We start from the raw sequence: 15,318 nt of genomic DNA on the forward strand, positions 1-15,318 counted from the left end.
AAATAATATAGTTGAGCATATCTTTAGGGGAAACGTTCACCTCCTGGAAAGGTAAGAAGAGTTTGATTAGCACCCATTGTGGAGTTTAATTGTACTACTTCCAGGGAGGAGTAATGCTTTCCATGGTTTGGTGCGTTGCATGATGGTTGGTGCTGAGTGATACTCTTACCATCTAAACCTGTTCTGTTTAAGAACATGTAAAGCTAGGACTTAACAGGTGGAGCAGGTAGATGGCATTAAACTAAGGTTTAATTCTTAATCTTCTCTAGTCTCGATAAAGTACATAAATTTCTCAATGGTCAATTTTAAAAACTATTCACTCAAACCAGATATAGCCCATTTCAGTCTCTTTAATGGGGAACCTAATAACTTTCTCTGATGTGGTGCATAAAGTACTGTTATTTTGTGTTGTTTTTATTGCCAGATGCAAACTCGTTCATGTATTTATAGACAGTAAAGCTACTGATGCCAGACAAGATTTTAAATTAATATTTTCACCCCCACTGTTTTCTCTTTCGCTCTAGATATCTGTCTCAGGCCATTGCTACACTCTTTGCATCCTGCTACCACATAGTGACTTTGTTGTCATTTGCAGCATTTCTTCTGTCGTGCTGCTCTTATGCCTGGAACAGCTACTCAGTCAGTGTAGACCAACAAAGCTGGTGACTCTAGGCAAAGGAACAAATGTCTACCCTTGCTAGCCCACAGTCGCCTAGACAACTATTCGGTGTTTTGCAGTCTCAAAGCAACCACATATTCTGGCGTGTCCTGTTTACCAAGTCCCATCCTTTCCAACTCTTAAAAATTTCCTGGAAGCCTTCCTTTTCTGGGGTGAATCATATGAGCTGTAGTGACTACATGTTGTTCTCAGTGTTATACCAGAATCTAGCCATACTCATGAGTATTAAAATATGCCTGTCCCATATTGTAATATGCCATCTCTTGGTGATAGGGATTTAGTTCTTTCTTTAGCACTTGCTGCCTATTGCAAAACAGCATGTGCCCACACGACATTATATAAATAACAAATCTGCTTCCTCACTAAATATCTTGACACATTTTACTAGAATTACCTTCACTTTCTGTGGCTTCTGCTCCCTTCCCCTTGTCTAAGGGCAGTCACAGCAGCAATACAGAAATTGCTTTCAAATTGAATTTTTTCAAGATATTCTTTTGATATCTCTTGCTGTTTCCTAGTTCTCCTCTGATTTCATGTCTCTCTCCCCTCTCCTTTGTGAGAATCAAAATCTCCTTATGCTCTTCATTACCAGATGTCGGGCATACTGGAATACTGTTTTCTACGCTAGTGTGCTAGCTTGTATTGACACTGTTGGCAGTAGTCTGCTGTCATGCTCAATTGGGACAGAAAGGCCTATTGCTGGTTGGAAAATTAATTAATTCAAAGTGTCTGTGTGTTTATAATAGAATTATTTTAAAAGCACAAAGAAGCTTGCATTAAAGTAAATTAGCTTTTAATTTTATAAAGATCCAAGTGTGAAATATAAATGAACTAAATGGTGAAGCTAGTGGATTTTGTGAAATTATAGTCCAAACAATACATCATCTGTGATCAAGCACACTTCCATCAACTGACAAATCCCTGAGGGGCTCAATAAGATAAGTAGTTTTTCACAGCAGAGTCCAGTTATTTTTTTCCTGATGTCCATCTTCTCTCAGAATAGATGCATACCTCCAGGCTCTGCTTTAGGGGGTTCTTCTGAGGAGGTACTAGTGCTACCTTCCTTTGATCTCGCTGTGAAGAGGACAAGCAGAGTCAGGATGACCTTGGTGGGAGGTGCCATTTCTTCTAACCTGGTCTTTTCTTTCACTCTGAAATGGAGAAGAGGAAGCAGGGCAGCCCTTGACCTTTCTCCCCTCTCCAGTGAAGAAAAGCAGAAAAGAGCCGGCCTCTCCTATCGTGCTTCTCCCATCGTCTGTGCCCCCCCTCAGAAAAGGAAAACCCTGCGGCTCAAAAGTGAAATAAGCTCTAATAGTGTAAGGTACATTTACAGTGGTATAACTCTGTCTGCACTAGGACTTATACTCTTATAACTGTATAAGTAAAAAATGACTCCCCCCCAACTGACATAGTTATAGTGGTACAACTTTTCTAGTGTACATCAGCTCATAGGTCTTTGAAACCTGTTCTGAATTGAACCTGGATAAAGACATGGTATGAATGTTAAGTGAAGACATTAAATAAGGAAATACTTTCCTGTGATGATGGTGGTTGTTATTAATTATTTTACTATTTATATGTATTACCATAATGCCTAGGAGCTTGTCGGAAGGTTGCACACTTTTTGAGTTAAGGGGAATGACACCCATAATAGACATGCTTAATATCACAACATATACACAGCTCTCAACGGAGACCATAACAGTAGCTCTATTTTGGCTCCCTCAGAGCAGAGCCAAGGATGCAGGTGTTCTAATAAATGCGTCAGAATGCCATTAGAAAAATAGGACTGTTCTGTAACAAACTATTTATCAAGTTGAACAGCTCTAAGGTCTATCAGAAGGGAAGGGAACGGGGAGCAAAATGTCTAGAGAGGCTTTTGTAAAACATACATACAACCCCTCCCCCCCTCCCCCCCCGCAGACAAAAAGTGCGAGAGAAATCCATCCATCCATGGGCCCATAACTTAGTTACTTCACTAACCTGCATGTTCCATAATTCACAGAGTTTATAAAAACAAGCCCCCCACCCCTCTCCGTTCTTGTCAGGAAAGATCTGTGAGTATGGAGCCATAAGGAGCTCTCGTCCTAGTAAGACCTCATGCATTTTACAAAATATTATACAGTAGGTTTACTGGTACAGTGTAGTATCATAAATAATGAAAATTGGACTGCACATGCCAAATGAGCAAAGTAAATTTGTTATGAACTATCCTTTCTAAATTGTTTTATTCACTAACTTGCTAATTCTCAAAATTTGTTGATTCACAGTGGTTATTCACAGATCAGTTATTAGCACAAGTTAGTGAAGTTCTGCTTTACTAAAATGTGTCTTTGGAGATTTTTTCAAACAGGAGTATCAACATTTTGGTTGCTGCAACTTCCTTCAAGATCAGAGAACCTTTACTTTTATCCAGTTTGTATAAAAGCATGCAAACAACAGAGGCTCGCATGATTAAGAAGTCTGATCTCTAGGAGAGAAATAGCAAAGTTCTTGTGTAGTCCTGATGGCTAGGTATAGCTTGGTATGGCACATGCGTGTACTAGAAAGCCCAAAGAGGGGCACACATAACTAAGAACCTGATTTGGTTTCCTGAGGACTGCACTTAGGCCTGTCTCATCAGACAAATCAATTTTCCACCACAGCCTACCCCTCTCTTGCCCTGTGGACGTGAGAGAGTAAGGGATTGGATGCACAAGTAGTTTGAGATTTTCACTTTGTGGATTTGGTTCTCCATGCCATAGAGGACCCTTGGCTATATGCCCACTCATAGTCTCTACTGAGACTTGATCTGGACTATGACAGCATCTCACTTCCTGCTGCACACCTTGCAAGGATCAAAGCCATAGTTGGTGTAAGTGAGCCCCATTCCCATTGAGGTATAAAGAACATCAGTGCCATAAAGTATATCCACAGTTGTCCGAGGGTATGAAAAGCAAGGATTCCAGGGCAGTTACCTTAGTTTGTAGCAGAGATACTAACAGTTTCTGTGCAGTTCCAATCAAATGGTATTGTCTCAACCAGGCAGAGTGCATGAATGCTGTAACAGCTGCTGATGGATAACTAGAGGGTTTTTTCTCAGTTGTGCAATTCTCTGCACTCTGGTTGTGGATATCAGATTTGCATAATCACTGTATGGTTATTTCTTAATAACTATACCGGATGCAGATCCTTATGTCCTAGTGGGCTAATAATGACAGCTAGCCAATCAGAGTACAGGGATTTGCATAATCAGCGGAGTTATTTCTCAAAAATCACACAGTGATTATGCATATTACTCTGACTACTCTAATTCTTCTGCCCTGATTGGCTTTTGTACTAAGAATTTGTTGCAGCAAACAGCCCCCAAAAGAGACGACCTCAGTCTTTCCCTCCAGCTGAAACAGGAAAATTCCAAAATGTACATTGGGGCAAAAAGAAGAAGGGGGCTGGGCAGTGGGTGGGGGCAGAAAAGGATGGGGTGGGTCCACACTGCTGGATAGAGAGATGTTCAAAAAACACCTTTAAGATTTGTTTCCCTTTTCTTATCCCTTTTTGTCCTCATCCTTCCCTGCCTACAGGTTAACTTGTCTCCAGAATAATAATTGTCATAATTATGTTTACATAGAGCCATGGAAGAACAAGGCCATATTTTTGGTACTAATGTTTAATACAATGATATAGTGATACTCCTCTTCTACAAGCATACCTAACTCAATCTTAAACTGAGTGTTCTGTTCAAAGGGAAGGTTAAAACGAGGTACAGTTCTATATTGAACCATGGGGTGAGCTGTTCATTGTGGCTCCCAAAAGACAACCAGCACCTTGAGTTTTGCTGGTAGCCATAGGCGCCGACTCCGTGGGTGCTCCGGGGCTGGAGCACCCATGGGGGAAAATTAGTGGGTGCTCTGCATCCCCTGGCTGCCAAGCTCCCCTCACCCCCCGCCCCATCTCCTCCTCCCGTGAGCGCACTGCGTCCCCGCTCCTCCGCCTACCTCCCAGCGCTTCCCGCCCGGCTGCCGCCAAACAGCCATTTGGCAGCTTTAGCACGCTCCGGGAGGGAGGGGGAGGAGCGGAAATGTGGCGCGCTCAGTGGAGGAGACGGGAAGAGGTGGGGCCGGGGCGGGGATTTGGGGAAGGAATTGGAATAGGGGCAGGGAGGGGGCAGAGTTGGGGCGGGGACTTTGTGGAAGGGTTGGAATGGGGGTGCCCAGGGGTGGGGCCTTGTGGAAGGGGTGGCGTGGGGGCGGGGCCGGAGGCAGAGTGGGGGTCGAGCACCCCTGGGAAACAGGGGAAGTCGGCGTCTATACTGGTAGACAGCCAGTAATATGCTTTCACAATTCTTCCCTACTGAGAGGGGTAGGCAGCTGCATTCTGCACTAGATGAAAAGACTGAGCAGCCTAGATGGTGAGTCCCAGACACACCATGTTTCCAACCAAAGAAGTAACCAAAGCATTGGTGACCTGAAGCAGGTGCTGTACAGGAGAGGAAAGAGCTCAATTTTCTGGTCAGCTGAAGATGAGAGATAGAGAGTATTTCTGGCCGTTGTTGGTAGTTGGGGATCCAGGAGCAGAGAGCTGTCTAGTGAGGCTCCAAGATTGAAATCCACTTTGAAAGTGTACATGAGTGTACACATTGGAGCAGGTTTAGACTCAATGAGTTCCTGAGAATGGTTTTCCCTACTAATCGGCTTCCCCTTTTTCTTTCCTAGAGAGATATTACGCTAACTGGATTTCTTTCTGGGCCTCTCTCGCTCTCTCTCTATCACTATGAGAGCAAGTAAACTGCTCTATTTGGGTTTAATGACAAGGAAACCTAGTGTACAGTTTCAACAGCATATCAGCGGGGTAGCCAGCTGGAGGTCTTACTCCAGTTCAAAGTGGACAAGTGGTTGCGTTGTTAAACTCGCCACCGCAGCTGGCACTGATTGGCATTTTTGGCAGAGAAGGGAAGGAGAATGATTTATCCTCTTGCTTGTGGTGGTGTCACATTTGAGTTACCTTAGTGGGACCATATGGAGAAGCTTGCACTGTCATTGCCAGTGCTGCACCTGGTCTGTAAACAAACAACTTCATTCTCCAGGGAGATCAGGCAAGCATCTTTCACCAGCTGAATTCACTTAAAACAAAATTAAAAGGTTTTCTCAGGTTTCCGCCTGCTGATTTTAAACTTTCTACATATTTGAATTATTCCAGTGAAAAACAGCAGCCATGAGTAACACACAAGTTTTATTTACACTAACTTGTCTTATTATTTTCTCTTGCTTTTAAAAACTATTTTAAGGTGGGGATTTACTTTTCTGATTATAATGAAGCAAAACATTGTTCCCTCTAGATCAGTGGTTCTCAAACTAGGGCTGCCGCTTGTTCAGGGAAAGCCCCTGGCGGGCCGGGCCGGTTTGTTTACCTGCCGCGTCCGCAGGTTTGGCCGATTGCGGCGCCCACTGGCTGCAGTTCGCTGCTCCAGGCCAATGAGGGCTGCAGGAAGCGTTGCGGGCCGAGGGAAGTGTGGCCAGTGGGCGCCGCGATCGGCTGAACCTGCGGACGCAGCAGGTAAACGAACCGGCCCGGCCTGCCAAGGGCTTTCCCTGAACAAGTGGTGGCCCTAGTTTTGTGGACCACTGCTCTAGATGTAACATTTCAAACGGTATTTGGTAGTAATGTAGTTTTTTTTGTTTTTAATTCCAGGAGTTTGTTTTTTGTAATAATTGTAAGAACATTTAGTAATATGAACTTCATTTATTTTCAGGGTTCCAAATGATGAGATGGCAACAGAACCACTAAAATATGCTGAACAGCTTCCTGTAGCTCAGATAATACACCAGGTATGCCTTTCCATTACAAGTATTTGCTTTCAGAATAGGCAAGATTCATAATCTTTAAAATGTAATACTTTTGTTAGGTTTTACAGAATCAATGTGCTTATGTAGAGGCACTCACAAACTTTAGATGACAGCTATTAAATCATGAAAGTCTTATTCAAAGCACAGCAATGAAAGGATATTTGCAGGATGACACAAGAATTCTGACTTCACTGATGGCACAAGGTGCAGTTAAAATTTTTGTATTTTTTTCCCTAAAAAACAGAACTAGATTTCTTCCAACTTGCATCTTGACCCGAATCACAACATGCCTGCTGTCTTTGAAAAAGCAGCTAAATTACAATACCATTATCACAGTGTATTTGTAATGAAGAGTTGAACAGGGAAAACAATTTCCCTTCCCAATATAATTCTGAATGAGGTTTGAGTAACATTTCCATTTCCAACTACAGTAGTGCCATCATACTTTCTGTTCCTTGTGCAGCATAGCTGGTATCACAACAAAAAGCACTGTTGGTAGAGTTTTGCCTTAGGTATTTCATTCTAATTGTGGCTGTAATTAACTGCTGGCCCACTGAGCCAGATGTTAATATTGTCTAGATGGCAGATTATCTACAGCTCTGGCCTTCAGACACAATTGACTTTGAACCATGATAGATCAACAGGAGAAAATGGAAATCCACCAAATGTCAAAGTTGCTGAGAATATCCTATGAGTATTAATTGTTGTTGTTGTAGATCTTTCCAAATATCTTTGTCAATCAGAGTGTTTCTTTGCAGTTGAATTGCTTGCTGCAGGCAATGCCAATTTTAGCTTAAAGGAAACATGGGCTTTATTTTAAAACTTTCAAGTGTACAGGCCTTTTCTGCAAGATGTGAACACAAGGGATTTTAATATTGATTTTTTTTTTTTTTTTTTTGGCTGAAATCTGCATCTCCGGGAAGAATATCTGATGTGTTCAGAACATTGGAGATTGGAAATCAGGACCAGTTTGTATGTCAGGAATTCCCTGGTGTTGTCAGAGCTTCAGATGACCCAAAAGCCTGCAAATGTCACATTTAAAATTCTGTCTTCATGCCTGACTCTCAGCATAAATGAATTAAACAACAGAGCAGGCAGCAAGTCAATATGTTCTTAACAGCGAGAGTGAGCAGTGAAACAGTTTGTGGGTTGTTTGGAATAGGTAAATAGGAACTGCACAGATTGGTTCACCTAGAGGAAAATCTGAAACAGGAAAGAGAATTAACCTTTAAGATGGCTGGCCAGATTAAATGTCACAGTAATATTTTTACAGCATAAAGAAATTAATAACCATGGATGGTTCATTTGGCTATTGTGTGATGTCTTGCAATGGACTACTGCATTGTGGGAATGCAGAAATATGATTTTCATATACTTTTATCTCGTTGCTATAACAGAAGCTTACCAATAGTATAGGACCAGATCCTCCCTGTCATCTGGTGCAAAGCAGCTAGACAGACCCAGTTACCTAGGGATTTCCTTGGCATAGGATGTTGTAAAGCTCTATGCCAGCCCCTTGGAGGCCCTTATCTAGGGAGTATGTGAGGGGCCAGAATGCCCTGGCAATCCCTGCTCCTGAAGTAGCCCCTTGGGGCGGGGGGGTCATTGCCAAAGGTGGAATTTAGAGCAACCCTGAAACTGCTCTACATTACACTGGATGTCCATGTCTTACAAAGTAGCTGCTTTCACATTCTTGTCAGTTTCTTCATAAATGTAACTTTGTCACACAAGGCACTCTTTTTGAAGAAAAGGACAAGCAGCATATTCCCTATGTTAATGATTGGGGATGTTTCACATTTACTTTTTTTTGCCTGATAATGTGATGACCTGTATCTTAATTACTTGGAATAGCCTAATAGATAGCTGGCAACTCTATTCAGATGGTACCATAAGTTTGTTGGTACTCTGGGGGCAGGTCTTCACTACAGGGGGGGTCGATTTAAGATACGCAAATTCAGCTACGCGAATAGCGTAGCTGAATTCGACGTATCGCAGCCGACTTACCCCACTGTAAGGACGGTGGCAAAATCGACCTCCGCGGCTTCCCGTCGACGGCGCTTACTCCCACCTCCGCTGGTGGAGTAAGAGCGTCGATTCAGGGATCGATTGTCGCGTCCCGACGAGACGCGATAATTCGATCCCCGAAAGGTCGATTTCTACCCGCCGATTCAGGCGGGTAGTGTAGACCTAGCCTGGGTATCACCAAATGTCCATCACTGTTTCTTGAGGTCCTTAAACATTATCTCTAATATTTTCTCCAGTTTTTAAACCACTGTAATATGGTAGCCATTAAAAGCCTTCTCTTTGATTTCTCGTTTGTTTGCTCACTGAGAAAAATTCAGGTACAGTACATCTTGAATTGCTTATTACATATGAATTGCATCAAAAGGAAACACTGCACCCAATTTTGACTTCAACACAGCACTTCTCTTGTATTAGTAGTAATCTGTTACCATATTAGTATAAAAATAGGACAACGACAGCATAGAGTTTAGCCATTCTAAATTGAATAATTATATCAAACTCAATACATTAGCGCACAATTAATTTAAATATACAGACACACAAGAAATGAAAGGATAAAAACCAAAGGGAGTATTAATATTAAAACGTAAACCACCAATTTTCTGAATATAGAGCAAATCAGACATACACAAAAAAGGAAGATAATTGCTTTACCAGTCTAAAACAAAAAGCACAAACATTAGATTTAAAAACATTTTAAGTAATTGGAAAAGGAAGAGCCTGGACAGCCATTAATGTAAAATGTAAATCAGCTATAAAACAAGCATTCATGTAAAATGGACACATAACCTGGTTTTAAAATATTACATTACTAGGTAGAAGGAGCTGTGGCAGCCAACTGGTTGACAGCCTGTACAGAATGAATTGCCAAGACATTAGAAATCAACATGACGGCTCTTTGATTCTTAAAATATCCTGTAAGTAGCATGAAGTAATCACGTACTCTTGAACAAAAATATTTAAATTAAGTTTTAAAATAGCTTAGTCAAGCTTAACGAGAATACAACAGAAGACATCCTAAAAATTTATGAGGTTTTTTTTTGTACGCTAATATATGCAGACAAATTTGGATTGACTTTGTGTATAAAGCAAAAAAGTTAGGAGGTATTTCAGTTCTGTTCTTTTGTTTGTTTGTTTTTAATTCTGCTTTTATTTTGTTCTAGTGAGAGGGTAGAGAAAAATGTTAAGTCAAATTTGGAAGAAAAATAAGTTGTATGTTGGAAGATTCTGTTTTTGTTCATCATATACAAAACATTCATTAGTAGGGCCTCAGTTCAGCAAGGTATTTAAACATGTGCCTAACTTCAGTGGAGCTTCTCATGCACTTAAATTTAGGCACATGCTTATACACCTTGCTTAAATCGGGGCTTGACATTTGAACTATCCTCATATGATGTAGCCCAGTAACATTACAGATATTTTATTGATGAAAGGGATGTTTCAATGATAAGTGTCCAATCTCTTAATTTTGTTATAATTGAAAGCTTAAATGGCAACTTGAGGCCAGAATCAAATTGGATGCTTATTTCTTCCAGTCCTTTGTTAAATACTGATCATATTAAGCGAAAACACTTTAGCATTATGGAACAGTACAATAGTTTAGATTTTTGTTTGTAATAGTAACTTTAAGGTTCAATACAGCTTGTCAGTCTGCTCTAAGGCGGGGGTGGGAGGCCCACACTAGGGGTGCAACCTAGAATGCTCTGCATTTACTTCTGAAGGGTTGAGCATTCCTATATGTACTCTACTTGTCTGGTGAAAACAGACATTGCTATAGAAACTAGTAAATGAATATCCTAATGTATCTAGTATCCCTTTGTTGCTTTTTTTAGTACTTAAACTTAGCAAATAAATTACTGTTTCATTTCCCCAGAGAACTATTTGATCCTAATTTGAGAACAGAAACCTTCAAAATTAGCAACTAAAAAAATTGCTTTTCTAGAAATAACTGTTAAGGGGAAAGAATTATGACTGTAACCCCAAGGGATTACTATATTAAATTAATCCTGTAGGGTAAGTGTACTTTTGCATTGCTCAACAAGAACTTGCTTTTGCCACTGAGGTTCCAGTTCAGCAAAGCTCTTAAGCACTTGATTCATTTTAAGCATGTGAGTAGTTGGGACTACTTATATTAGTTAAATGTTTTGTGGTATTAGGGTCTTAATGCACAGTTTTGACTGTCTCATCCAATCCATAGCTGGAAGGATGAGGACTGCAACATGGGGAATCAAATGAAAAATTAAAGGAAGAAAATGGATAAGGGGTCTTCAGAGCTGTAGAAGGGGAGCAGAGAGACCAAGGTTGTGGTTGGAGCAGTTAGTGATTGTCAAAGGTAATTACGGAACTGCTCAGCACAGTAGTTCCACAGTTAACCTTGCAACCAAGGTTTCATTTTCATCTCTGGTTTCAGCCCTTATCTCACTTTGGCCCCAAAACTCCCCCCATCTCTTGTTTGTTTATTCTCGGGACCTGATTCCGATCTCTCTGGTTTTACAGTGCTATGTAAATTCATTCATTTTCAGTGAAGTTATACCTGTTCTTTGTTGATTTAGCTGGGAGAAGAATCATGCCCACAAGTATAGAGGAGAGAGGTTTTTTGCGAAATTTGAAGGAAAACACTGAAACCGTGTTCGTATGTCAAGAAAGTAAAATGTACAGTGTTCAGGTTTCTAAAATGCTTTGTTTTTGCTGTTCTTTGTGAGGGCCTATAACACAGAAATACTTAATAAAAACAACAACAATCCAATGCACAGAAGCCAGTACTGATCCTGGTAAGGGCTTTCAAAATGTAGTCCAGTAACTATAATGAAAGCCGACCATGAGGATGGTTCCTTGCACCTCCAGTGCATACTACTTTGGCAGAGCTCCAACAATGAGAGCCTGTTCCTGACATTCACTCTCACCTGTCTTGGCTCAGAATGGAATCTTTTCCCTCTGCACCTACCCGAAGACATTTCCTTCTTGAATCTAGTATTTTACAAACAGCACTTCTGGGAGAATCTGTCAGCACCCAAGGATGTAAACTGTTGTCTCTCCTGGCTTCCTCCATGAGGCAGGGATGCATGTCTCCTGTAGGCATCCCTAGAACAAGGATCTACGGAGATATTCCTTCCCTGCTTTTTTCACCCAGATGAGAGGTTGGGGAAGTGGCTATCACCATGCCTGTGGGTTCAAGGCAGCGAGTACAAGCTGCCACTTCCATATGAAACAATCTTGGTGTGGCCCCTTACTGACATATGGAGCTGACATTCATGTTCTGCTTCACTGGTGAAATCTTCACACCAACCCAGCCCATAGGCAGAATATTGTTACACACACACACACACACACACACACTATCTCACTTGCAAGGGAGACAGGTGATGACATTTCTCCTTAAGACGATGGCATGTCAGCTCCAAGCAGCACCAGAACTACACATTGAGCTGTCATCTCTAGCATATTTATAATACAATCTTTTTTCATTAGTTGCTTTTAATAACTTATTTAAAACTGTCCTTTGCTGAGAAACTCCTGATTTCATTGCTCTTTGGATTGGTTAACTCCTAGGGAAGTAGTGGATGATGGGAGTCATCTTTGGATGAATGAACTAATACTTTCCACTATAACCTTATTAAAATTTGCTGAACTTATCTGTTGGGAAACCTGTGCGAGCAGTGCAATCCAGTGAAGGGATACCCCCTTGGAGGAATAATGCAGAAGAAACATGATTTCCAATATAATTGCGTTTTACAGTTACTTAACAGACATTAATTTGCAATTAAACTACTCAGTTTTTCTTTCATAGACTAAATTTGAAATTAAGATTTTAAGTTTAACTTAAAAAAAATGGTACTTTCTGTGGAAAATACTTCCTGCTTTGTTAAACAGTGACAAACAGATGGGTCAGAATTCATTTGTTTACATGTTATTAGGTTCATTTCACTTTAATTGGTTGAAAATAAAATGGTGATTATCACTGTGTACATTTTATTAATCTTTTATAAAATGAGTTAAGGGTTTTTAAAATTTTCATCAGGCACATAAAATGCTTAGTAAGAGAACAAAGGCAATACAGGTTTTAGTTTAGATGCAGACACTGATATTCTTGGATTAGAACAATTTATCTGGAGATAAAAATACATTGATGAATGAAACTCATATTGAAGATTTTACTTCATTTTCAAATGTATAGGACACAATTTTCAAAAGCACTCAATGATTTTTTGAGTGCTCAACTTGACACGTAAAAGCGTTTTTAGGAATTGCTACACAACTCCTCTCTGAAAATCAAGCCCCTTTAAGGTGGGTATCCTAAATTACTGTGTGTTTGTATACAAGATACACATATTCTATGTATAGAATGTATTCCTTCTGCCTAGTGATGCCATGAGTCAGAATCACCAAGCAAGTGGTCAAGAAGAAAAGTCCTGCATTTCTCCATCTCTCACTATGGGTATGTCTTCACTACCGGCTGGATCGGCGGGCAGCGATCGATCCAGCGGGGACCGATTTATCGTGTCTAGTCTAGACACGATAAATCGATTCCCGAACGCTCTCCTGTCGACTCCTGTACTCCAGCTCGGCAAGAGGCACAGGTAGAGTCGATGGGGGAGCGGCAACAGTCGACTCACTACAGCGAAGACACCACGGTAAGTCGATCTAAGTACGTCGACTTCAGCTACGTTATTCATGTAGCTGAAGTTGCGTAACTTAGATCGATTCCTCCCGCAGTGTAGACCAGGCCACAGTGGAGCTCCTCCTCCTCTTCTGCAGGTTTGATCAACAGCAGCTGTGTGTTTGTTCAGCTGTCTCCTTTAGTGCTGCCATCTCCTGTGACTGCAAGAGAGTAGATGGAAGGCAATCAGTGGCCATGTCAGTGCTTCTGTACACCTTGGACTAGATGTGGAAAACCACGATGCTTGGTTATGGTCATCAAAATGTGTGGGTTCCCTCTCCTCCAGTGATTGAATTTAAGCCAACATTCTCAAGGTTAGGGATGCTGGTTACTGTTGTATGCTGTGATAAAATGCAATATATTGCACTCATTGTTCTACCTTTTCAGTCTCTAGGATTTGCGGGGTCTGTTAATGCTGAAGAAAGTTAGAAATTGACACACTGAGTGTCATTTTCATTGTGTGTGTGTGCGTGCACCCACATGCTGGGTTCCATCTCCTTTTCACTTTGTAAGTACAAATACTTATAATTGAGCACAGTTTAAACTTGTGTTTTGTTCACCTGTACTTGTAAACTGGACAAAAGGAGGCAAATGGAATCCTGTATGGATGTTACCCAGTAAACAACAGCTCTGAGTCCCCCTCCTAAGATCTAGCTGCTGTGCTGTGAATCTAGTTTCTTTCACTACTAGGCTTATGTGGGAATTGTTGGGCTTTCTATAGCTTCTGCTTCTCATGCCTTGCAACCTCACAATACCCCAAGGGCAAGTATAGCTACTTCTGTACCCAAGAGAAGTAAAACAAACATTCTGTCGATAGGACCAAATGCTGGTGTAGGTTATTGCCAACTTCCACAATTTCAATGCACATAGAGCACTGAAGAGAGATGCTGCCAAAATTGTATGCATGCAAGAGCAAGTTCCTGGCTGCTATTTGCTCATCTGGCCACTCCGAAAGAAATGTGGATGAACTCCAAGGTTAAGGATGATCAAAAAATTATGATGGGAATACTGTCTTACTGCCCCAAAACTGAAAGATGTTCACATGCTCATGCTTCCTTTATAAAGTCAAGCGAATGATTGATTGCCATGATAACTTCCACTAAGTTATACAAAGCTAGCTGAGACAAACAGTGCCATCATCTATTTCTCTGGCTTTCACTTCAAGAAGTCATTTAAAAAAACAACAACCCCAAATGCTGATTTGCTTTTAGTTGAATTACAGAACCTATAATGCCGGACGTAACATTTCAAATTAATTTTCATCTTTTCAATTACCATGGAATCTCACTGGCTTGCACTTTTCTAATATGTAAAAATGAGGTTGGCCCTTGCCATTTCTCATGCAAAGGCTAAATAGCAGAATGCTCTAACAAGGCCGCATACTAATCAAAGTTGTTACATTAATGTACTACAGTATTTCCCAAAATGCTGTGAAGTATTATCATAAAGAATTAAAATTAAACCACATTTGTCTAATAAATGAAGTACACTGTTTTGATTTGTTTATCCTTTTCAGATACTCACTAATTCATAACATTGTGTGTGTATTAGTGATGTTCTACTCTATTATAGTGCATAGCTGACTTTTTCAAAATGATCTTTCTATCTAAGGAATAAATGAAACTACAGAAACCTTTGGATAATATAGAATATCAGGGTTGGAAGGGACTCAGGAGGTCATCTGGTCCAACCCCCTGCTCAAAGCAGGACCAATCCCCAGACAGATTTTTGCCCCAGATCCCTAAGTGGCCCCCTCAAGGATTGAACTCACAACCCTGGGTTTAGCAAGCCAATGTTCAAACCACTGAGCTATCCCTCCCCCCAGTACTTTATAATTTTGACCCATCTCATACATTCAGAAGAAATTTAAGACACAAAATAAGTGCATCACTTCCATAACAGTTATCTAGCAGACTTCTGGCGACAGCCAGCAGTGTGGTGGAACTGCTTTGCATTGTACTGCTGGTGGATTCTGCCTGTAAAGTTGGCATAAATGGGCATGAGGGGATTATGCCAGTATAAGGGGAATCCTCCAGTGGCACAGAACAGGTATAGTGGTTCCTATACCACTCCCTTCATTTCTTCTTTAGCAAAGGAGGTGTTAGGGGGAGTTTTAGCCATGACACCCTCCCCCC

At 41.0% G+C, this 15,318-nt stretch overlaps 1 protein-coding gene across 1 annotated transcript in view; it reads left to right on the forward strand.

Annotated features, from left to right (window-relative positions):
* The window catches only part of LOC113407474 (GPI-anchor transamidase), a 116,512-nt gene that overhangs the window by 72,990 nt on the left and 28,204 nt on the right, over positions 1 to 15,318 (forward strand). Inside the window, exon 10 of the mRNA XM_026656041.2 lies at positions 6,408 to 6,483. Coding sequence (XP_026511826.1) covers positions 6,408 to 6,483 — 76 coding nt within the window. The remainder of the gene's footprint in view (positions 1 to 6,407; positions 6,484 to 15,318) is intronic.

The sequence above is a fragment of the Terrapene carolina genome, unplaced genomic scaffold (assembly GCF_002925995.2).
Source record: "Terrapene carolina triunguis isolate 2854851 unplaced genomic scaffold, T_m_triunguis-2.0 Scaffold211, whole genome shotgun sequence".
In the NCBI taxonomy this organism is placed as follows: Eukaryota; Metazoa; Chordata; order Testudines; family Emydidae; genus Terrapene; species Terrapene triunguis.